At 33.3% G+C, this 23,266-nt stretch overlaps 1 protein-coding gene across 1 annotated transcript in view; it reads left to right on the top strand.

Annotated features, from left to right (window-relative positions):
* Positions 1 to 23,266, top strand: part of LOC109049320 (gamma-1-syntrophin-like) — a 41,814-nt gene that overhangs the window by 10,727 nt on the left and 7,821 nt on the right. The window contains exons 2-14 of the mRNA XM_042752219.1: positions 1,684 to 1,850; positions 7,353 to 7,402; positions 12,186 to 12,320; positions 14,340 to 14,396; positions 14,482 to 14,539; positions 14,627 to 14,670; positions 15,606 to 15,647; positions 15,863 to 15,998; positions 16,094 to 16,143; positions 17,938 to 18,068; positions 18,498 to 18,627; positions 21,759 to 21,797; positions 22,277 to 22,393. Of these exons, the coding sequence (XP_042608153.1) occupies positions 7,376 to 7,402; positions 12,186 to 12,320; positions 14,340 to 14,396; positions 14,482 to 14,539; positions 14,627 to 14,670; positions 15,606 to 15,647; positions 15,863 to 15,998; positions 16,094 to 16,143; positions 17,938 to 18,068; positions 18,498 to 18,627; positions 21,759 to 21,797; positions 22,277 to 22,393 (966 nt within the window). The 5' untranslated portion in view covers positions 1,684 to 1,850; positions 7,353 to 7,375. The remainder of the gene's footprint in view (positions 1 to 1,683; positions 1,851 to 7,352; positions 7,403 to 12,185; positions 12,321 to 14,339; positions 14,397 to 14,481; positions 14,540 to 14,626; positions 14,671 to 15,605; positions 15,648 to 15,862; positions 15,999 to 16,093; positions 16,144 to 17,937; positions 18,069 to 18,497; positions 18,628 to 21,758; positions 21,798 to 22,276; positions 22,394 to 23,266) is intronic.

The raw sequence follows: 23,266 nt of genomic DNA, 5'->3' as shown, positions 1-23,266 counted from the left end.
CACTAAACGCAATTACCAGAATTCAATATTTCTTTTCAAAGTCCTGAAGAAAAGATAAAACCATTACAATCGGGTGATTGATGGGTTCTCTAGACAGCAGCAATGAATAACAAACCAAGTATTTTTGGATTTGTTAGTTTTCAAATAAAGAGGCCAAAATATCTCATAGAGCAGCTGTTTATTTGTATCTTGGTAATTATTTGTTTAATATATTTGTATTGTATAGTGCTGACCAAAAATCTGTATCATGTTTTTTTAAGGATTTTGGAGGTTTCATGGTTTATCACATTTTTTCCCCTGACTGTGCCTTTATATGAATCAGCATGTATGAAACCACTGCATTTTATTCACGATCCAAACAAACATTCTACATGTAGCATGAGTATTTTTTTTTTATTTCAATTAGATTGTATAATTTCAAAATTTAAAGCAAAAACAGAATGGTCTGACCTTAGCTTTGTGAAAATATGCTACATAAAACATCTGCATGAAACAAAAACAGCAGATGGGCTGAATGAGACGAAAAATCACTCTCTGACAGCAGGTGGCGCTTATGGAACAGCAGCAATACAGCGTTTCCTGGTTACCACTGTAAACAAAGCAGTGCTGCATTTTAATGTAATATAAAACAGCATTAAAAGCAATTGGTGTTGATACTGATATTAATATTTTGTTTATATTAATCAATTGATATTATATGTATATTAATATCAGTCAATTAATTCATGAATATATTACCACATTTACAAATGCATTAATATTAATTAATTACATATAAAAATTAAAAAGTCCATGCTGGCTAGATGAATCTGTGCCAATTTGATTAAATGCAAAGCCTTTAAAAAGAACAAAGAAATTTGAAAAAGAAAGACATTTTCTTCTCCATTTAAATGAAATGACTTTCACCATAATTTATTCCCCGTCATGTCTTTTGAAACCATTTCAATAGCTTTCTTCCATGAAGCACAAAAGGAGTTATTCATAGCAGAATTTCCGAGTTGCTCTTTACTATACAAAGAAAGTGAATAGTGACCACTGTGGTTATTCTATCCAGCAATATTTTCAGTGAATAACTTACATTTCACAAAGGAATCATATGGCTTTATAGCACTTATAATATACCCTGAGTATAATAAAACATTCTGTTAAACATCTTATTTAATGTTTCACAACAGAAAGAAATGACATAAATGGGAGTAAATGATGACAGATCTTCATTTTGGGTGTTTTCTATTGCTATAAAAGGATTTTAAAAAATGTATCCTAACTTTGCAAGATTATAAGGTTAATTGAATTTATTTGCATTTTCCACCATTTGAAACCAGACCAACGCAACTACATTCAGAGAACAGCTGAAAAACAACTCACGCTGAATGAAACAGAATGCAGGGGTCTTGATTTTTTCTGTTTTTAACTTGACACAGCATTTTAAAAGCACAGTGCTCATGGTGGGACATTTAAAAAATGACACTCTGTAGCAGCAGGAGATGAAATTAAAGAAACAACCTTTTAGAGAAGCTTTTACTGCGCAAACTGTTTTAACAGTGAAAGTGCAGCACGCTGCCCGCATGCTAATTCAAGTTTGGATGCTAAAAAGAGCAAAAATATATTAAAGATAAAGTCTACTGTATCGACCTTGCTAATCAAATCATTCTACCTTACTAATTCCCTGCTTTACTCCAGCAGCTGTAGGACTCTGGCTGGGCCTGAGGGCCAAAACCCTGTCCTGGAATAAAGAAAGGAAGAAAAGAAAAACATCAGCCCTTAACCTGCATCTGCAAAGACTCCCCTGCCTCCTTCCCCATGGCTTGACCTCCATGCTGTGCTGCGCTGAAGATCTTTCCCTGGAGGTAAGCTGAAAATACCCAAGCCTCTAGCTGGAGCTTGACAAATCGACTCATTTGCTGAGTAGGTGATCTTAAAGGAATAGTTCATCGGAAAAACGAACGTTCTGTCATCATTTACTCACCCTTGTGTCATTCCAAACCGGCATGACTTTCGTTCTTCCCAGGTTTGAGTGCTACGGTTGCTAGTTTATGGGATTTTTATGGTGCTTTTTTGTCCTTATTGAAGCTTGACAGCCACTATATCCATTCGTTGGGTGGAGAAGAGCAGCGTCAGCATGCACAGACAAACTCATACGGATTTACATTTTTGAGTGAACTGTTCCTTTAAGAACATCTTTGCCAAATTAAATTTGCTGTCATGTTGTTAGAAAGCATATTAGACTCTATTTCTTGTACTACTGAGCGGAATGCTTTGCTTCACTCTGTACGTTGCAATGCAGAAAACGTAATTCTTAGTGACATCTCCCAGAAGGCTCAAGGAATTGTTGCGAGACGCCCAACCGATGAGGTGCCTGTATAAAAATAATGTTGCAGATGAAAAAAAAATGCCATACTGCACTGGCCTGTTAGCATGCAAATCACATCTCAGTTTCACAGAACGGCAAAGCGAGTGAGTCAGTGTCAAACTGTATGAGCTGAATGCCAGGCATGTTACTGAGAGAAAGCAAAGCATAGAAACAAAACATAGTAAATTATGTAGTCACGGTGAAGAACACCCAACAACATTTCTATTTTTGGTCGCAAGCCACAGCAAATGCGATTTAATGAGCTCTGAATGTATAAGAATGACCTTGGTATTGATTTTTAGCTGTGTTGCACATGGTGTTGTTTTTAATAAACCAGTAGGCTACTGTAACAATAATACATGGTAATAATTTTATAAAATAAAAAGTGTTATTGTTTTAAGGCTTATCGCATGATGCTAGGTTATAGAATAAAATATACGATTATATTTTGCATTAACAAAACCAAACCTGTTATTTGTACAAGTTTTGTTACTTTATTTTCATCACAGTTAAGCATAGGCTCCCATTCTTGTTATTGTAATGTGAGAAAATTGCTTATTTTGATTTTAAAAATAATTTAAATAATTTGCTTTGTTAGAGTAATATGGATATAAGAAGAATCCTCATGAAAAATAATAAGAATTGCTAAATAAATTAATTTAAAAGTCGGAATGCATTGTTATAATGAGAAATTATGTGCTTCATAATGTCTCAATCCAAAATATCCTATTTTTTGGGGTGAATATGATCTAAACATGTTTTGTGACATTGTTATGAATTTATTAGGGTGCTAAAAGTTTTTATTTGTGTAATTTTTAAAGATAACTTTCTGTGTTTAGTTTAATGTTATATTGTGTCTTTTATTATTGTTTGTGATATAACTCTTTATTTATCAGTTTCTATTGCCCAAAAGTGCATTAGGCCACTATGAAAGGAGATTTGAGCTTAATAAAAATGTAATAGAATATTACAAAAAAATTATAATAAATCTACATTCTAAAAAAAACTATTCTTAAAAAAAGTTAAATGATTGAAATAATTTTCTTTAATAATCGATTGAGAATCATCATTAAAAATATTACGAATTGCAAAATGAATTAAATTAAAATGTCTGAATGCATTACGGTAATGCGAATTTAGGGAGAGATGAGCTTCATAACGTCACAAAGCAAAATATCCTAAAGTTTTTTGAGGTGAAAAATGACTTAAACATGTTTTGTGACATTGTTATTGCTTTGTTAGTGTGCTTAAAGTTTCATATTTGTGTAGAAACTAATTTTCTTTTTAAGCATAATGTTTTATCCTATACTGTGTCTTTTATCATTGTTTGTGACATGTTATGTTGGTTTATTAAATTCTATAGCCAAAAAGTGCCTTAGTGACTCCCTTAGGCCACTATAGAGCTTCATCGAATCAATAAAACATAATGAATATTTTTAAAATGTTCTACATTATTATAAACTATTGAGCGTCCTTCTGCGCATTCCTCTGCCGCGTCTTTGATAGATGACAATGAAAGTGATTTCATTAGCCACACGTTAAACTTATTGGCTTTTCTCGGTCCGTATGAAGGAAGCTGCAGATGGCACGCGGGTGGAAAGACCTGTAGACCTCATAGAGATGTTTATTAGGGAACACTAACACTGAATTATTCATAAAGCCACTGTCTGAAGGCCTTGTGTATTGTGCCAGGACTTTCTTAGCTGGAATCGATCCGTGGTGGAAATTCTGAGCGATCTACGATGTCTCCTCCAGCTCAGAGGTTTTAAAGGGGCATGTAGCTCATTTTGACAGATGGCACTCAAGAGGTACTCACCATCGCTGCTTTGGAGACACATGTCCTCTCCGTTATGAACCTCAGATTGCTATTTCCTCTTAAGTGCACTCCATGTGAGGACAAGGTTCATCACTGAGATGGCTTTTTGTCAATTTTTCGTATATAGTGGGGAATTTAGAATCCAAGGGCTCGCCAGTATATCTCGCTTATGAAGGTATCTTATGGCACATGCCACTTATGGAGAAATGTTCCAACATTTTACCATTCAAGCACTCTTAGAGCAAAAACACGCTGATTAAAGTGGGGGAAAATAGCCAGGCTGTCCTTGCATTTGGAATACAGACAAAATATGGTGAAAACTATGGAAGCTTGTTTCCACTATGAGATAAAAAAAAATTAATAAAATGAAAAAGGTAATTGTGACTTTATCTTTTCTTTTTCTCACAATTCTGAGTTTATATCTCACAGTTCTGACTTTTTCCCTCACAATTCTGAGATATAAACTCAGAATTGTGAGATATAAATTCAGAATTCTGAGAAAAAATAATAATTCAGAATTCCCAGATATAAATTTGCAATTCTGAGAAAAAAAGTCAGAATTGTGAAATATAGACTCGATGCTAAGTTCAACAGATGGTGGCGCCAGAAGCAGATTTGGTAGCGCTGGGGAGTGATGTGTGCGGGTATTAAAAATAAAGATGATTTAATCATAAAATTAATATTATTAATTGCAGTTACTTATAATATTGTATGTTTATTTCTTAGTAATGCACATTTGACAGCTTAAGTTGGGAAGCATACGAAATTTACTTTTATTAACAACAGTAGCATGCAAGAACATTTTCCATATTCTACTCTTATTAAATGTACCATTATTATTCTTATATAGTATTATGCTAAACTGATGTTTGAAGAAAAGGGAAAAAAAGAGTCAGAACTGTGAGATGAAAAATCATGATTACCTTTTTTTATTTTTTATTTCTATGGGAGAAACTAAAAAACCCTTAGAATTCTGAGAAAATAAAAATGTAAGATAAAAAGTCAGAATGGTAAAATATAAACTCAGAATTCCAAGAAAAAACACCAGACCTGTAAAATAAAAAAGTCGTAATTACTTTTTCATTTTTTATTCTGTGACTGAGAAAAAAACAGAATTCTGAGATTTAAGAAATTCTAACTCAGAACTGTGACTCATAAATTTAGAATTCAATTTAATTGTGCACCGTTTTTATTTTTCATTCTGTGGCAGAAACAAATTAGAAAACAAATTCTGATTTTTGCGATGAAAAGACAATTACCGTTTTTATTTTTCATTCTGTTACAGAAACTAAAAAAACTCAGAATGATTGAGAAATAAACTTGCAGTTCTGACAAGAAAAGTCGGAATTGCAAGACATAAACTTGTAACTGTAAGGAAAAAAGTCAGAATGGTAAAATATAAACTCAGAATTCCAAGAAAAAACATACGAACTGTAAAATATAAAGTCTCAATTACTTTAAAAATTTTTATTCTGTGATGGTAAAGAAAAAATAGAATTCTGAGATTTAAGAAATTCTAACTCAGAATTGTGACTCATAAATTCAGAATTGTGCAATTTAACTTCAGAATTATGAGATATAAACTTGCAATTACAAGAAAAACAAATTCAAATTTGTGCGATGAAAAGTCAATTATCGATTTTATTTTTCATTCTGTGGAAGAAACTAAAAAAAAGGGAGATATAAACTCAGAATGATAGAGAAATAAACTTGCAGTTCTGAAAAGAAAAGTCAGAATTGTGAGATAAAAAGTGAATTACCTTTTTTATTATGTGGCAGAAAGAAACTGATTTGCGAGATGTTAACTCGAAATTCTGAGGGAAAAAAAGTCAGAATTGTGAGATAAAAAGTCGCAATTACAGTTTAATTATTTTAGCAGAAACAAGCTTCCACAGAAAAAAAAAAAACAGGCAGATAGAGCTGTAATCCCTCCACATTTGCCCCGCTGAGTGGTTTCAGACTGTGCGAATTATGCAATTGTTCTGATTAAATGTGCTCCAATGGTCGTGATTTTAATTTGAGCTACTCTGGGAGATGGAGTAGCAGAAGTGATTCCTCTGTGAAACAATCTTCAGGACGGTTTTGATCCTAGCACTCACTAGTACTTCTCGTACACAAACGACAACAGCGCTGTGGTCAGCTACTGCTGTGTGATTCTTTTCACAATAGGAGTTATTAAGACGTTCATAAAACAGCACTGGAATAACACAGCAGGAAATGCCTCCAGTGATTTATTCATCCTGTACAAATAAGTATCACTGTGTACCAGAAAATGTGTTGCTGGGTGAATCTCACAAACAGCATGTCTGAGTCATATTTCATCCCAAATCAAATTAAATATAGTGCATTTTTATGATAAAATTTGATTTAGATATGTTTTTGCAAGATTTGTCCATCTGTGTCCATCATTAGGACTATCATAGGATCATTATCATGATTCAATAATTATGCTAATGATGCTTCACTGTGGTTTGGCATTCATCCTACATCTTAATAACAAAGATATTATTATCACTTGTTGGTTTAATAACATTAACACCAGCCCTGACCATAGGGTTTGTTTGAATGCCATATTTTTATTGCACAATGAAGCGTTCAAGCAGACCATGTACAGCAAACCAGAGATTGCTGTACATGTTCAGAGACCATCCCAAACAGGCTGATATATTGTTTAACAATAACTCTCACTGAATTATTTAGTAGGCCTCCGAGCAACTTGAAATGCCACATTTGCATTTGTATTCAGAAGTGGTTATTGCTTTCCGGTTGGTTAATCTCTTCTGCCATCCACGTTACCGAAATAAAAATGTAACACTTTTAGGAGTTTTTACACTGAATATCAAAGCGCGTCCTCCTCTTTGGCTTTGCACGTCCAGATGCTGTTGTTATTTGTCAAAACAAATTTGCTGTGAAGAGTTTTGATTAAATTTCTGCACATCCAAGTGGGCTTTCATGCAAGGAAAGTTGTGTATTTCTCCTGCAGTGCACGAACTAAGCAATGATTAATTTTCGAATGCATTTTCTTTTATCTATAATGAATTTGTCTTTGCTTTGCAACATATGCAACTTTCATTGCAAACACCATTTATCATGGCAGGTCAATAACATTTAGCTTTTGCTAATGCAACGTGTTCTAATTACATGATTGTTTTTTTGGCTTTTTCACATTTTTTCCTCTCTAAGGGCTGTTTCTCTGACCTTAGCACATGGATTTCAAGACTTCAAATGAAGAGGTAAGTATTGCTTTATATGCTGCTGTTGAAACATTTTGTTGTTTTAGATAAAGTAGATAAAGTAGTGTTCGCATACAACTTGTAACAGATCAATTTCAGTGTTATTTGCTGAACAAAACTCTATCCAAATAAATGCTCGCTGCAGTCGTGGAGGGAGGCAGGAGCACATCGATCAAATAAATGGATTTGTTGACTTTCCACTGGGGAACAAAGATGTTAGGTCAAAACCGATTGCTTTAATTCCCCTGTCTGCAGCTAGGAAACAGTTATTTAACAGACAACAGATTTACAGTTTCATTCTCTGTAATACTTTTAATTTTCTGATGACAATAGGGACCCGATGTAAGGATTATAAAGAGGATTACAATCTATTATAGAAAGTAAAAGCCATATGCCACAAAAATCTAACTATAAATAATTAAAATGTGTAATGGTATGGATTAATGATTGACTAAATAATGAATATTTGACAATTTTGAGATAGTTTTATGCATATTTTATGTTTAATATATATATTTATTAGATGGCTATTGGTCAGCAGCACATTCCAGTGGTCAGATATTTCCTTGCTGAAAGCTGTATATTAGTTGCTTTTCTGGGTAAAAGAAATGATGAACTGATGTAATGACGTTCAGTTGTTTGTCATTATTAATATATATACGATTAAAAGAATAGTTCACCCAAACATGAAAATTTGTTAAAAATGTATTAACCTCAGGTCATCCATGATGTAGATGAGTTTGTTTGTTCATCAGATTTTGAAAAATGTAGCATTCCATCACTTGTTCACCAATGGATCCCCTGCAGTGAATGGGTGCCGTCAGAATGAGAGTCCAAACAGCTGATCACAATAATCCACATGTAATCCACATGACTCCAGTCCAACAGTTAACGTCTTGTGAAGTGAAAAGCTGTCTGTTTGTAAGAAACAAATCCATCATTAAGATATTTTTAACTTCAAACGATAGCTTCTGGCCAAAACGCCAGTCCATAATCCATAATGACCCTTCCTCCAGTGAAAAAGTCTGTCCCCTGCTGTTCTCTAACATCAAAATACACACACATATTTGTTTGGAAAATGCTTGATCTGTGCATATTTCTCTCCTGATTCAGACAACATTTTCACTGGAGAAAGCAATATTATGAAGGACTTTTATTTTAGCTGGAAGCAACAGTTTGAAGTAAAAAAAAAAAAAAAAAAAAACGTCATGATGGATTTGTTTATTACAACTTGCAGCTTCTCGCTTTGTAAAACCTGCTTTCAGCAAATTTTCATTTTTGGGTGAACTTTTCCTGATTTCAAGGACCTGATTGCTCTCAACACCCCAAACTTGCGCTCTCATTCTTAGAAATGCAGCTATAGTGAAATCTTGCATCTCAGTTATGAATTACAGTCAAAATGACCACAGAAGACTTCATTATTAAAATTACTGTAAAATTAATGTTCATTTTGTTTCTAGGCTGATTGTTTTGCACAATGTAATGCAGTTTTATTTCTTAGCGAACACTTTAATATCATATCAATGCAATATTAGTAAATGATATCAATGCAAGATTAGTAAATGATATCAAATCAATATTTAAGTCCAAGTATTTATTCATTTAGTGGTTTTGATCACCCTGTCAGGATTTATTTTGCAATAATGACCGGCTGATTGTATTTTTATATGCTATATATCAGCGTCTATTGGCTACTGAGAAATATTGATCGTTCACTAATCTGGATGTTCTTCTCAATTCATTAAAATTCAAGACATTCGATGGGTCCTGCATTATATTAATGCAGTTTGGGATGGGATACAAGGCTACTATATATGCAGAGAGCACAAATTTAATAGCTTTTGGGCTCAGAAACGCTTATTATGTGTGGAAGATTAATGAGCGCTCAGAGGAGGATAAGTCTTGTGTATATAGACAGAAGTATTTTTATTTATTTACAAACACTGCTATGCTTTTAAACATGATGTGCAAGGCAAGATTCAACATGTTGTGTTTAGAAAAAAATTGCTTTTTTTTTTACATAACATTTTTGATTACAGTTGTTACGGAGTCTTGTAGGGTGTTTTTCAGAGCCTGTGGGTGTTTTAACTCTGCTGAAGCATCAATCTGAGAATCATATTGGCTGTGCTTCGTCTTAATTGTGTGAATTAATGCAGTCCTCCTGGACTAACTACAGTAATTTCACTTCTGGAATGGCCGCTATGCTATGTCTGAGCATCTTTTGACTGAAAATCTCAAGGGTACACAAAAAATGGCTGACACTTGGTTGCTATGGCAACAGAATCAAGCATGTGTCCTAGCAACTGAAGTTATGGAATAAATTTCATTCTGGTATAAAGTATTTGACTGACTTTGCAAGAAAACGCAATGATGCAGATGCCAGACTCAACAGAAAATCCAGGCCTCTTCCCTATTTTATGAGCAACTGCTTACCAACCAATTTGGTCATCATAGGAACGAGTCTTACAACACAACTGGGCCCTGAGGAATTTATTTTATTTTGTTTTTTACTGTGCTGACAAGCGGAAAGGCCAAAATATACACAGAGCCAGTTTTATGCAACATTTCAAAGTGGAAAAAGCTTTAATGAAATAATAATGAAAGCACCATGATGTTGGCAAAAATATTACAATGTGAAATTATGAAATATGTATTGACAAAAATTCTTGAATAAATTATCTAGGGATGCAGTCTTTTTTCACTGTAAGTTTCTCCTGAATTTATGGTGATTAGATAATTTTATGAAGGCTAAATATGTTTACATGCCTCTAATGATGTTAAAAAAATAATATACGTAAAGTGAGATGGATTTCATGACTGTTAAAAGTCATGCAGTTAGTTGAAATGATGATAATTGCATCACACAAAATATTTAGTTTGTTGGTGTTTCTTCACTTTTATGTCCCTGGAGTTCATTTTTATTTTATTTATTTAAGTTTGCAATGTGAAGCATGATGCGTGAAGAAAACAAAATAAAAATCAAGCTACATATAGATATCACTTAGCAGATTTTTTTTTTTTTTTTTTTTTGTGCATTATTTTTTAATTAAGCTTCAATGTTTTCAATTACACAGAAAGTGTGAAAGTATCTTTACTTGTGTGTAATGTATTTAGGATACATAAAATACTATGCTATGAAAGAAGAACAGTGTTATTTTAGTATTAGATATTATTATAGTTTTTATTCATATTTTGAATAGATTTTTTATGTTTTCAGTTTTCATTTTAGTACATTTTTTTAAATAAATTTTTATACTTTAGTTGTAGTTATTTTAGTACATCAAGATAAACTAAATGAAAGTGAAATAACTGAAATTAGCTGAAATAAAAGGTTTATATGTTTTTTATATTTTAGTTTTAGTTTTAACTACCCTTTGTGAAAAATAAATATACTAAAATGTATCTGATGTATATTTATTTCATGCTAAGTATACTACAAATACATTATGTACTTACCTTGCAATTGTACTTTTGGTATACTAAACTGGTACCTGTATACTTAAATTTGCTAAATTGAAACACATTTTTTGCTTAATGCATTTTAATTGTGCTGAAGTCCAACTAAATATATACTGAAGTATATTTGATTGTGCTAAAGTGGAACTATTGCAAGTATACTTCAGGTACACTTTAAATATCTTACATTTAAAGACCGATATTCAAAGATCATACAATTCTCATCAATATTGACATTAAAACACATTTTAGGCTTAATATTAAGAAATGTGGATTGTGCACAAGTAGTACTACAAATACAGTTGAATTATAATTTTTATATCAGTAAGTCTTGAGGGATTTGTCAGTAAATATGTTAATAGATTTGGACTATATACTTGGTATGAAATAAATGTATTTTAAATATATTGCTTTTTTAATAGGATATAATAACCCTGAATGAGACATAGGGCATTTAATTATGCCAATATTTCTGAAAAATGTATTAAACACCATCTTTTTCTGATGTTGTGGAAATGTTCTTAACTTTCAAAAAATGACTGAATTCCCCTCTCTTGAATGTACAGTATATACACTGTTGGACATAAAACACTAAATGGACACTAAACCAGATAATCTTAAGAGAGATTATTTTCTTCAAGTCCACAGGGCTGAAAGTGGGAACACTTGAAGAAACTCCCATTAATGAAGTGTTATTTAAAAACTGTTAAAGCGGAGCCATTTAAGTTCGCCCTGTCTGCTGTACTTTAAATGATTACTGTAGGGCAAAAACGTTTCATTGCTCAAAATTACATCTTGCGAGGCAGTTAAAGTGCTCACAGTGCCTTATAGCTACATGATTCTCATGTCATTTTTCTCAAACATTTATCTACTGAAGTAAAGGCCTTGTGGTAAATACTGAATAAATATAAAGCCAATAAGCCGCATTTAAGCCTCTGACAGGCAGTCTGTCAAGAAGAGCATCTGGACATCATTATCCATTTATTGGAGACATTTTGTCACATATTCAAAAAGCTTCATCAGTCATTATGACATTGTGTGGTGTGAAGATGTTTAATCCACTATCAGATAACCGATGAAGCCACTTGGATGAGAGGAGAGGCAAAACATCTCCCACAAATGAATAACCAAGTCCAGATGGTCTAGCAATAATTTTTCTCCCTGATATTCTGCAGTGACTTTGAATGTTCAGTTGTGTCTCTGCCAGGAAAACGTGACTCTGCAAACACATGCCCTCGCTATTTATCATGCGATCAGTTCCGCGGCTAATTAACTTCATGTTGTCAACTGAGGATTACAGATGTTTGTTTGATTCTGGCTGTTTCAGACAAAGACTGGGATTTATTTGCTTCAAGATGGTAGCGAGGAGCCTTTCAATATCCGTCTGCACCTGGCCAAAGATATTCTCACCATTCAAGAGCAAGACGTCATCTGTGTGTCTGGAGAACCGTTCTACTCGAGTGTGAGTTCAGCAGTTCTCATTATAAGCCAGATTGATCCAGTTCTGAAAAATACAAAGCTATGACGTGAAACAGCTGTGAACATTGTGAACATGTCAGGGACTGCATCGTCTACACTGGAAGAAAGTGTTTAGTCAGTTTCCCTCAACATGTTCTTAATGTGATAACAGTAAGGTCAATAATATCATTTACAATGACTAAATCACCTGACTACAGTTCAGTTCAGTGAGTTTCTAGAGTATGAAGACATAAATTGACAAATTATTTTTTTAAGTAAAAGTCATATCAACATATATATATATATATATATATATATATATATATATATATATATATATATGAAGAGTTTATTTGCAAAAAACAGATAACAATTTTTTTTTAAATCATATTTTTATTATGTCTTAACTGTGTGTTATTGAGTTAGTTATCTGTACTTTTTAGTTATTTTTTTAAACTAATCAAAATAACCCAGCTGCAGTTTGACAGATTAATTGGAATGCACAATGAAAAAACATGACTTTTGAATTTTTTTTTTAAATCTGTTTTTTTGCGAATAAACTCTTCATATATATATATATATATATATATATATATATATATATATATATATATATATATATATATATATATATATATATATATATATATTAGATTTTATGTAGAATTTAGACAGATTTTAATATATATATATATATATATATATATATATATATATATATATATACTGTATATAGGCAAATGAATGTCAACATGAACAAACTGGATTAATTCCTGCATATTGTTAGAAATATTAATTAAGATTGTGATTTAATTTAGATTATGAAGAATATGTTATAATATAAAGAATAAAAATATATGTGTTTATGTATGTAAAGCTCTGGAAAAATTGATAGACCACTTAAAAATTCTCAGTTTCACTGGTTTTATGATTTACAGTTATGTGTTTGGGTTTTTTGTTTTATTCTGTAAACTGCTGATGACATTTCTTCCAAATTTTAAATAAAAATGTTGTCATTTAGAGCATGAAAATAATCAAAATAACAAAAAAAGATGTCATGTTGTCAGACATGTAACTTTTAAGACAACACAATACCAATGTTTTAACTTCAGAAGAGTTAAGAAATCAATATTTGGTGGATTGACACTGATTTTGAATCACAGTTGACCAACTGTAATTAAAAAAATTAGATTATAAAAAAAATTAAAAATAAATAAAAAGCTCTAAATGACAATATTTTTATTTGAAATTTGGAGCAAATGTTATCAGACCTTCATAGAATAAAACAAATATTAACATTTTACTCAAACCCATACCTAGTAAATCTAGAGAAATTTTAAACTTGTCTCTTAAATTTTTTTAGATTTACTTTTTATGTAAAATTTTGATAGATTTAATATTGATAGAGTCATAATTTTGTACACATAGATCATTGGTTATTTCAAGAGGACTTTGCTAATTACATCTGTGAGTTTTATTGGAGTTCATTTCATTGAAATATTATTTATAAATACGTAGCCTGAGGCGTTACCTCAAAATATCTTCCCGCAAGAAAAGAACAGCGCTGCCTTTTTTTGCGACTGAGTCATTATTCAGCTCTGGAATGTGTCATCACACATGTAGGAATTTGCTTTGAATGATTTCATATTTAATCCGGTAAACATGTGCCCCATAATTTCAACGTCATTGTAACTGCCGAGTGTGTATTACACTGGCATTTGCGGCAGAATATTCTGACCATTGTGTTGCATCTATCATTGTCCTTACAGCAGACAGCAGCTTTAGTGCTGGTTTAAACAGACAGATCATGTTGTATTCTCTGCCCTTTAATTAAGTTACTGGCATTGTTGGCATGGTGCCGTTTCCCCCTTGGAAATCTACATGAAAAGGAGGCAATTAAACTTAATTAAGGACCTTCTCAGTTTCATGAACCAAATTGAAATGAAAAGTAAACTACCTGTCTTCCTCAACACACAGACCCGGTGTGGCATGAAAGTGACAAGTTTCCTTTGATTCCTTACAGGAAAGAACAGTAACGATCCGTCGGCAGACAATCGGAGGGTTTGGGTTGAGCATCAAGGTGATTGCTTAGTTTCTCGCAGCTTTCACTCAGCTCTCACATTTCTCGCAAGACTTTGAAAGTCTTTGTTATCATTTTTTCATAGGGTGGTGCTGAACACAAGATCCCTGTTGTTATATCTAAAATATCAAAAGAACAGAAGGGTAGGCTGTTTATTTACTCTCTCTTTTCTCCTGCTCAGAAATAAGTTGTTTATTGGTTTATACTTTTGTTTTTTCTTTCGTTTTCAGCTGAACTTTCCGGACTTCTGTTTATTGGAGATGGAATTCTCCAGGTATGCACAGATAAATAAATGGGGTCATAAGTATGAGATCATTTCAGTGTTCGGGACCCTTTAAAACTCCCATGGTGTCTTAATGTAATTCACTCAGTTTCAGTCAGCAGATGTTTAGGGAGCGTCTTTCTTTTGATGGAAATTTGAGTTGTCATTTTGAAGCAGTGTTATTCCAATTATATATTCAATCTGAATTATGCATGTATTTTTCTGAACATGAAGGGCATGTTTTAGATGTGGGAAATTCTTGAAAATATGCTTGCATTGACTGTCAGCTTTATTTAACATATAGACTATCCTTAATATTAATTGCTGTTCTTAATATTATTATAGCTTCCATTCTGATCTGATTCAGATCTTTGGTGGATGTACTTGCAACAAGCAATTAATAATTAATAAAAAAAACATATATAAATTACCAAACAAACACTTACTACAACCAACACAAAAAACAAAAAAAAAAAAAAAAAATTTAGTCAGCAATAAATTGATCAAAAGTGTTAGCAAAACATTTGTAATGTTACAAAAGGTTTCAAATAAATACAGTTCTGTTCAACTTTCTATTCCTGAAAGAAAATTTGCACAAAAATATGAAGCGGCGCAACTGTTCTCAACATTGATAATAAGAAATATTAGAATGCATATATTAGAAGCAAGCTAAATAATATAATATAATAATATATAATAAACATAACAATTTTTTCTGTACTTTTGAACAGCATATATACATATATTAGCTAAAAAATAAAAAATAAAATAATATTTCATAGTGTTGCTATTTTTACTGTATTTTTGATCAAATAAATGCAGCCTTGGTGAGCATCAGAGGCTTGCTGAGCCCAACCTTTGAACAGTACTGTATATCAGGATCTATTCATAACTCCCTCTTATTACTCTTTTACTAATTTGTACTCTTTTACTAATTTTGTCTTCAGATAAATGGCATTAACGTGAGGAGTTATCGTCATGAAGAAGTGGTATGTTTCATCTTTTCTAGATAATATTTCAGTTCAATCAGTGCTGTTTTTACAAAGCAATGAACAGGTTTATAACATTTATCCCAGTGCTCAGTCTTTTAACAGAATTGTGTCAGTAATTTTGACTCACCCTTTAAAAGCTTGACTAATTGCAACAAAATGAGTGACACATCCATTCAAATAAATGAATAAGCAAGTATATTTATTGCTCTCAGGTGCAGGTTCTGCGAAACGCAGGTGAGGAAGTGACTCTGACCGTGTCTTTCCTGAAGAGGACGCCTGCATTTCTGAAGCTGCCGCTGTGTGAGGACTGCTCATGTACGTCTGGGATTGGACACGCTATATTCACCGGTTAATATAGAACCTAAAGTGTCAAAGTCTCTTAAAGTGAAATTTAGAATGAAATAACTTTTGTTTTTACACGTTTGTTTATTTTATTTCTTTAGGTATACCAAGTGACAACAGCATACATCTGAACTACCAACCTAACAACACCGTAAAAAACCAAAAAAAAAAACCTAACAAAACTATCAAACAACCAAAAAAAAATAACCTAACTACCTACCTACCTACCTATCTATCTATCTGAATGTCGGTCCTGTGGTCTGTCTGTCAGTCGGTCTGTCTGTCAGTCGGTCTGTCTGTCTTTCTGTCTGTCTCTCTGTCTGTCTGTCTGTCTGTCTGTCTCTCTGTCTGTCTGTCTGTCTGTCTGTCTGCCTGTCTGTTTGTCTGACTGTCGGTCTGTCTGTCTGTCTGTCTGTCGGTCAGTTGGTCTGTCTGTCTCTCTGTCTGTCGGTCTATCTATCTATCTATCTATCTATCTATCTATCTGAATGTCGGTCTGTCGGCCTGTCTGTCTGTCTGTCTGTCTGCCTGTCTGCCTGTCTGTCTGTCTGTCTTTCTGTCTCTGTCTGACTGTCTGTCTGTCGGCCTGTCTGTCTGTCTGTCTGTCTGTCTGCCTGGCTGCCTGTCTGTCGGTCTGTCTGTCAGTCGGTCTGTCTGTCTCTCAGTCGGTCTGTCTGTCGGCCTGTCTGTCTGTCTGACTGTCTGTCTGTCTGTCTGTCTGTCTGTCTGTCTGTCTGTCTGTCTGTCTGTCTCTGTCTGTCTTTCTGTCTGTCTATCTGTCTGTCTGTCTGTCTGTGTGTGTGTATGGAATGTCGGTCTGTCTGTCTGTCTGTCTGTCTGTCGGTCTGTCCTGTCTATCGATCTATCTATCTATCTATCTATCTATCTATCTGAATGTCGGTCTGTCGGCCTGTCTGTCTGTCTGTCTGTCTGTCTGCCTGTCGGTCTGTCTGTCTGTCTGTCCGTCTGTCGGTCTGTCTGTCTGTCTGTCTGTCTGTCTGCCTGCCTGTATGTCTGTCTGTCTGTCTGTCTCTCTGTCTGTCCTGTCTGTCTGTCTGTCTGTCTGTCTGACTGTCTGTCTGTGTCTGTCTGACTGTCTGTCTGTGTCTGTCTGACTGTCTGTCTGTATCTATCTATCTATCTACTCGTCTATCTATCTATCTATCTATCTATCTATCTATCTATCTATCTATCTATCTATCTATCTATCTATCTATCTATCTATCTATCTGAATGTCTGTCTGTCTGTCTTCTGTCTGTCTGTCAGTTGGTCTGTCTTGTCGGTTGTCTGTCTGGCCGTCTGTCTGTCTGTCTGTCTGTCTGTCTGTCTGTCTGTCTGTCTGCCTGTATGTCTGTCTGTCTGTCTGTCTGTCCGTCTGTCGGTCTGTCTCTCTGTCTGTTGGTCTGTCTGTCAGTCGGTCTGTCTGTCAGTCGGTCTGTCTGTCTTTCTGTCTGTTCTCTGGTCGGTTGGTCTGTCTGTCTCTCTGTCTGTCGATCTATCTATCTATCTATCTATCTATCTGAATGTCGGTCTGTCTGTCAGTCGGTCTGTCTGTCGGTCTGACTGTCGGTCTGTCAGTTGGTCTGTCTGTCTCTCTGTCTGTCAGTCAGTCTGTCGATTGGTCTGTCTGTCTGTCTGTCTGTCAGTCTATTTGTCTGTCTGACTGTCTGTCGTTTGGTCTGTCTGTCTCTCTGTCTGTCGGTCTGTCTGTCTGTCTGCCTGTCTGACTGTCAGTGGGTCGGTCTGTCGGTCTGTCTGTCTATCTGTCTGTCTGTCTGAGTGTTTGTCTGTCTGTCTGTCGGTCCGTCAGTCTGTCTGTCTCTCTGTCTGTCTGTCTGTCTGTCTGCCTGTCAGTCGGTTGTTCTGTCTCTCTGTCTGTCAGTCTGTCCGTCTGACCATCTGTCCATCTGTCATCGTAATCTCTAATCTCTATGTATGTGGCAGGACACATTGTCTTGCTCGTCTTGGCCGATGTCTCCGGGGTTGCGCTGGGAGAAGAGATGGGTGGATCTTCGTCTCATCCCCCTCTTGCATGCGCGTCTGTCCCAGTACGTCCCAGGTTCTGACATTTGCAGGTGAGCTGAGCAGGAACCACACAATAAATGTCTCTGTTTTGTCTTTGATAGCACTTATAGTCGTTTGAAGAGTTGCGGTGCCTAATGTGATGTATTTTGCTCTTGCTTTCATCTGGTAATTCTGTTTGTATTCTAGTCACACAGGATTTTCCTTGATTAGTATTTTAGGGGTTATATTAATTCACAGCCATTCCCGAATGAACCACATTAGACCTTTAATACCAAATGCATACTTTGATGAGGTTAAGCTATTTGAAATGAGACCTTTTGTGGAACGTAATTGAAAACTCTTAAATTGGATTCAATTAAATCAATCTGTTTTTAAAATTGCTTTGAATTAAAGTGAGTTGAAAAAGGAGAATTACACCTTCGTTAGCCACTTTTTGCATTTTGTGGAATCCTGAGTGTGCATATTTTTAATTTCTCCAGGCAAAATGCCTTTCAAGTCATTGCTGTGGATGGGGTGTGCAGCGGGGTAATTCAGTGCCTCAGTACTGACGAATGCATTGAATGGCTGCAAGCAATAGCTTCAAACATTTCTGCCCTCACCAAGCACAACGTGAGTACCAATGCAGTTTCAGCATGGTAAAAGTGTGTCAATTTAACAACCAAAGTCAATTCTTACACAAACGGTGATGGCTTAGAGTGTAACCTCTATGTCTTAACATGTGAGTACCCAATGTATAGAGGGGTTAAAAATTCTGAAATCACACTGAAACTGTGAGATTCATTTCTTTACAACCTGGAGAAAATGAAACGTTACAGATTTTGAAGAACTTAAAACATAAATAAGTTAAGCTATTAATGATATTTAATGTTACCATCCAGAAAGTTTTGGTGTGTAAGATTTATTAATGTTTTTGAAAGAAGTCTCATATGGTCACCAAGGCTGCATTTATTTAATAAAAAGTCCAGTAAAAACAGCAATATTGTGAAATATTTTTACAATTTAAAATAATTGTTTTATATTTGAATATATTTTAAATTATCATTTATTTCTGTGATGCAAAGTTGAATTTTCAGCATCATTACTCCAGTCTTCAGTGTCACATGATCCTTCAGAAATCATTCTAATATGCTGATTTGCTGCTCAAGAAACATTTCTTCTTATTATTAATGTTGTAAACAGTTGTGCTGATTAATATGTTTGTGGAAACAGTGATATTTTTTTCCCCAGGATTCTCTGATGAATAGAAATTATAAATGATCCATATAATGCATCCTTGAAATAAATGTAAAAAAAAAAAATCTTACTGACCCCAAACTTTTTAACAGTAGTGTATGTATACTGTTTATTTATGTATACATTTAAATGATATCCAAAACCCACTATTGGCTTTATTTAAGCTTTTCAATAATAAAGAATACAAATATTATCAACATTTATCAAATTAAGTTTGATAAATTAGCATGGATTTATGTCTTCCTTCATTTCCATTTATTTCCTTTTGATTTTTTGTCTTTTTGCACAATATAAAAATCAATTGATATATTTCAAGTTTTTTTTTTCAACAGCATACCAACATTGGAGCCCTGGTTTAATGGTTAGCGCTCATTCTCTGACATATTCAGCGTGAATCATGACATTTCTAGCTTTTATTCCCCCTCATTTCCTTTCCTCTTTCCACCATTGTTTCTCTACAAGTTCTTTGATAAATACCACCTAAAACACAAGGTATTGTGGTTTGTTTGGACCAGATGATCTTTGTGCAACTGTGTCAGGGCAACATTCGCAGATTTATAGTGCTTCATTGTCTCTGGAGAGTGTACCGAACCAATTTTGTGATAAACTACATTTATACTCAATGATGGAGAAGACAGTGAATTATTTGTCATAAATTGTCATTTTCACCAGGCAGGTCATGTGTTGTAATCCCCTCAATGCAGTAGATTAAGGCATTAAAATGGCATTTCCCACACAATGAAGGATTTCACTCTTAATTACCGATAGAGTGCAGCGGTGCCTCGTGCATCTTGCGTTCATTTATTTTGAGTGTGTTTAGCATTTCCCGAAAAATCCTCTCAAAGAAGATGATAGGTTTGCTCCTCACAACAGTGTACTGTAGCATTTGCTTTGGATTATCCTGCAGAGGGACCATCTGGATGAGCTTTCAGTCCATTTCTTGCAAGGAAAATAGACCTTATTCCACATTCAAATGGAGCTATTAGAGTCATTTGTGAGACTGGCCGGGGTTACGTGGGTAATGAAGCTAGTGAGAATGTTAATCTTGAATAAAGCTTCACAGCAGGAGCGATTCTCCTGTGCTCTGATGAACAGTGCTTCCTCTGTTAGTCTGAAGCACACAAGATCTATGGCGTTCTTTTATCTGCTACTTGAATAATTGGGTTGAGACACGCTAAAGGTCATTCGGTGATCACCAGAGCGCTTTATTTTATATCTGTGAAGCAGATTGCCGTACTTCGCTGGCCTTTTGTTATGATTTATGATTGAGATGTCTAGGAAATCTCTTTGCTGTATAGAATCTGAGGTTGATTGAAAAGGATTAATGAAACCTGCGTATCTGTAACGTCGTACAGTTTTGTGGATTTTTTTCGTCCCTAAAGTGCATTTATACTTTTAGTTAGTGTTTCCTGCACTAAATATTCTTAAAAAACAGTAAATTACTTACAATGCTTCTCATTTGTAAGTCACTTTGGATAAAAGCATCTGCTGAATGAATAAATGTCAAAAATTACATAAAATCAAGGCATTTCCACAGATTTCATCCCCCAAAAGGCATGGGCCTGCTTTATAGTGTACATATCATGTTATAATATATTTTAAATATATGTTAATATAAACGTAAAAATATAAATATGAAGAATAATATATAGAAATCTATTTATTTATTTAGAAAATATATTTTATATTTACTTTATATTTCAATATATATTTAAATAAAAATAGTTTTTTATATTGTTTAAAAACAAATTTATTACTTATAGTGCACACATCATCTTTAAATCTTTTTTACATCTATATTACTATCAATATAACTGTAAGTAAATATTTAATAGTATTTAAAATAATAATAGTATTAGAAATATTTAAACTATTTATCTATTTCAAAATATATTTTATAACTCAATATAATTTTTTAAAACGTACATACATTTTACGTTTTATTTAAATAAACTTATTTATTTATAGAGCACACATTATCTTTAAGTATTCTAAATATATATTATTCTAATCATAAATGTAAAATATATTTAAAGGTATATGAATATTAAATATAATATATAGAACTATTTAAATCTATCTATTTAAAAGTACATGTTCTATATTTTATATTTATATTTTATAATGCAATATATACTTGTAAAATATATGCATATTTAAAAAACGAATCTATTTATAGTGCACACATCATCTTTAAATATATAGTATCTATATATATATATATATATTATATAGATATATATATATATATATATATATATATTATAACCATATAAAATACATTATTTTATACATTTCAGTATATATTTTATAATATGTAAAAAAAATCATCTAAACTGTTAATTCTTTTAGTTAACACATCAACTTTAAATATGTATTATAAATATATTGTAATATTTTTAAAGGTCTATACATTAATTATAAAATATTTCTTTATTTATTTGATATATTTTAATATGCATTTTTGTATAAACACATTCAAAAGTCTCTTTATGATTCTATTGCAGGTGAAGAAGATCAACAGAAACTTTCCAGTAAACCAGCAGGTAAGGAAACAGAATCAGACTTGATGAGAAGGTGTGAACTGGACCTTGAAAGAGTGACAAAAAAGCCTGCAGAGATCCAGCTAAAGCCCTGAAAGAGCGAGTGACTTGGACAGCACACTTGAATGAAGCCCCACAATGATGTTTTCTGTCAGAGCCACTATTCTTCATGCGCTGTGACGCATGTGCCCTGCAGAAAGCCAAGAGTCAAGTTCACAGGGCATCGAGACGGCGTGCTCCTCAAAACCGTTTGACACACACAGACTGACAGAGACTTGGTCGCGGTGTCCAGTTTTAGTCTGTGACCTCCCAGCGCTGACATTTTAAACGATCAAACTCTGAATTAGACTTAATTTTTGGCAAATGTTGAATGGAGAAGAATGTTTTTTTCCTGGAAACCCTGTGCAGACTAATTACTTGGAATGTCTTAGTCCTTCTATAACCTATTTGACACTTTCTTTTTGTGTCTTTCTGTCGTTTAGATTATATTTATGGGATGGGTGGATGAGAAGGAACAAGATTCTGTTCAGGACCGAATGTACACACCAAAGTTTCTTGCCTTGAGGGGTTCGTCTCTCTTCAAATTCTCAGCACCTCCAGTGAGTTCTTCTGCATGATTTACTGCATCAGGAGCCTTTCAGTTTCAATAGCTGACTTTTATATGATTTTATATTTAGCATATGCACGCAATATTTATTCTACTTGGGGCAACTTTGGCTGAAAAAAAAAACAGTGACAATTATGAAAGCACATCAAACTCTTGTTGAAACTTTTCTTGAGTGCAGTTCATTTCACTGAAGTGTTGTTAAAGGAATACTTGACCCAAAAATGCATATTTCTTCACTTGTTTAAAACTTTTAAACTGTTTTTAGTGTAAAACAAAAGATTTAGACCTGAATTTCAGTGTTTTCTTTACACAAATCTATTGCATGACTTGTAATATACCACTCAGGTCATATCGATTATTTTATGGAGCATTTTGTTTTATTTGGAGTAAATATGGACATTGTTAACTTAAAATTATTTATAAAATAAAAATTTACATTTTTAATTTTAAATTAAAAGAATAATTTTAAAAACTATTCTTTGATATTCCATGAACATATATCTATAAAAAAGAATTTTGTTAACTGAAATAAAGATGCAGTTAAATAAAATATAAAAATTAGAAAGATTAGACATTTGGACATTTCTAAAAAAAAAAATGTAAAAACATTTTTGAACTTTAATTAGAAATGATAAATGTTGCCTTGGCAACTATATTAAATAAAATTAATTAAAAATGAAGTAAAATTAATTGAAGTTGAAGTACATTTCTAAATAAATAAATTACTCAATTACTGAAATAAAAATACTAAACATAAATGTGAAAAAATACAATAAAAATTACAAAAGCATATAACAAAATTGTAAAAACTAAAATTAATATGAAAACTGAAAATACAAAAATAAAACCAAATTTAAAGTATTAA

The sequence above is a fragment of the Cyprinus carpio genome, chromosome B24 (assembly GCF_018340385.1).
Source record: "Cyprinus carpio isolate SPL01 chromosome B24, ASM1834038v1, whole genome shotgun sequence".
Lineage (NCBI taxonomy): Eukaryota > Metazoa > Chordata > Actinopteri > Cypriniformes > Cyprinidae > Cyprinus > Cyprinus carpio.
Note: the sequence above shows the minus strand (reverse complement) of the source record. Positions and strands in the feature narration are given on the sequence as shown.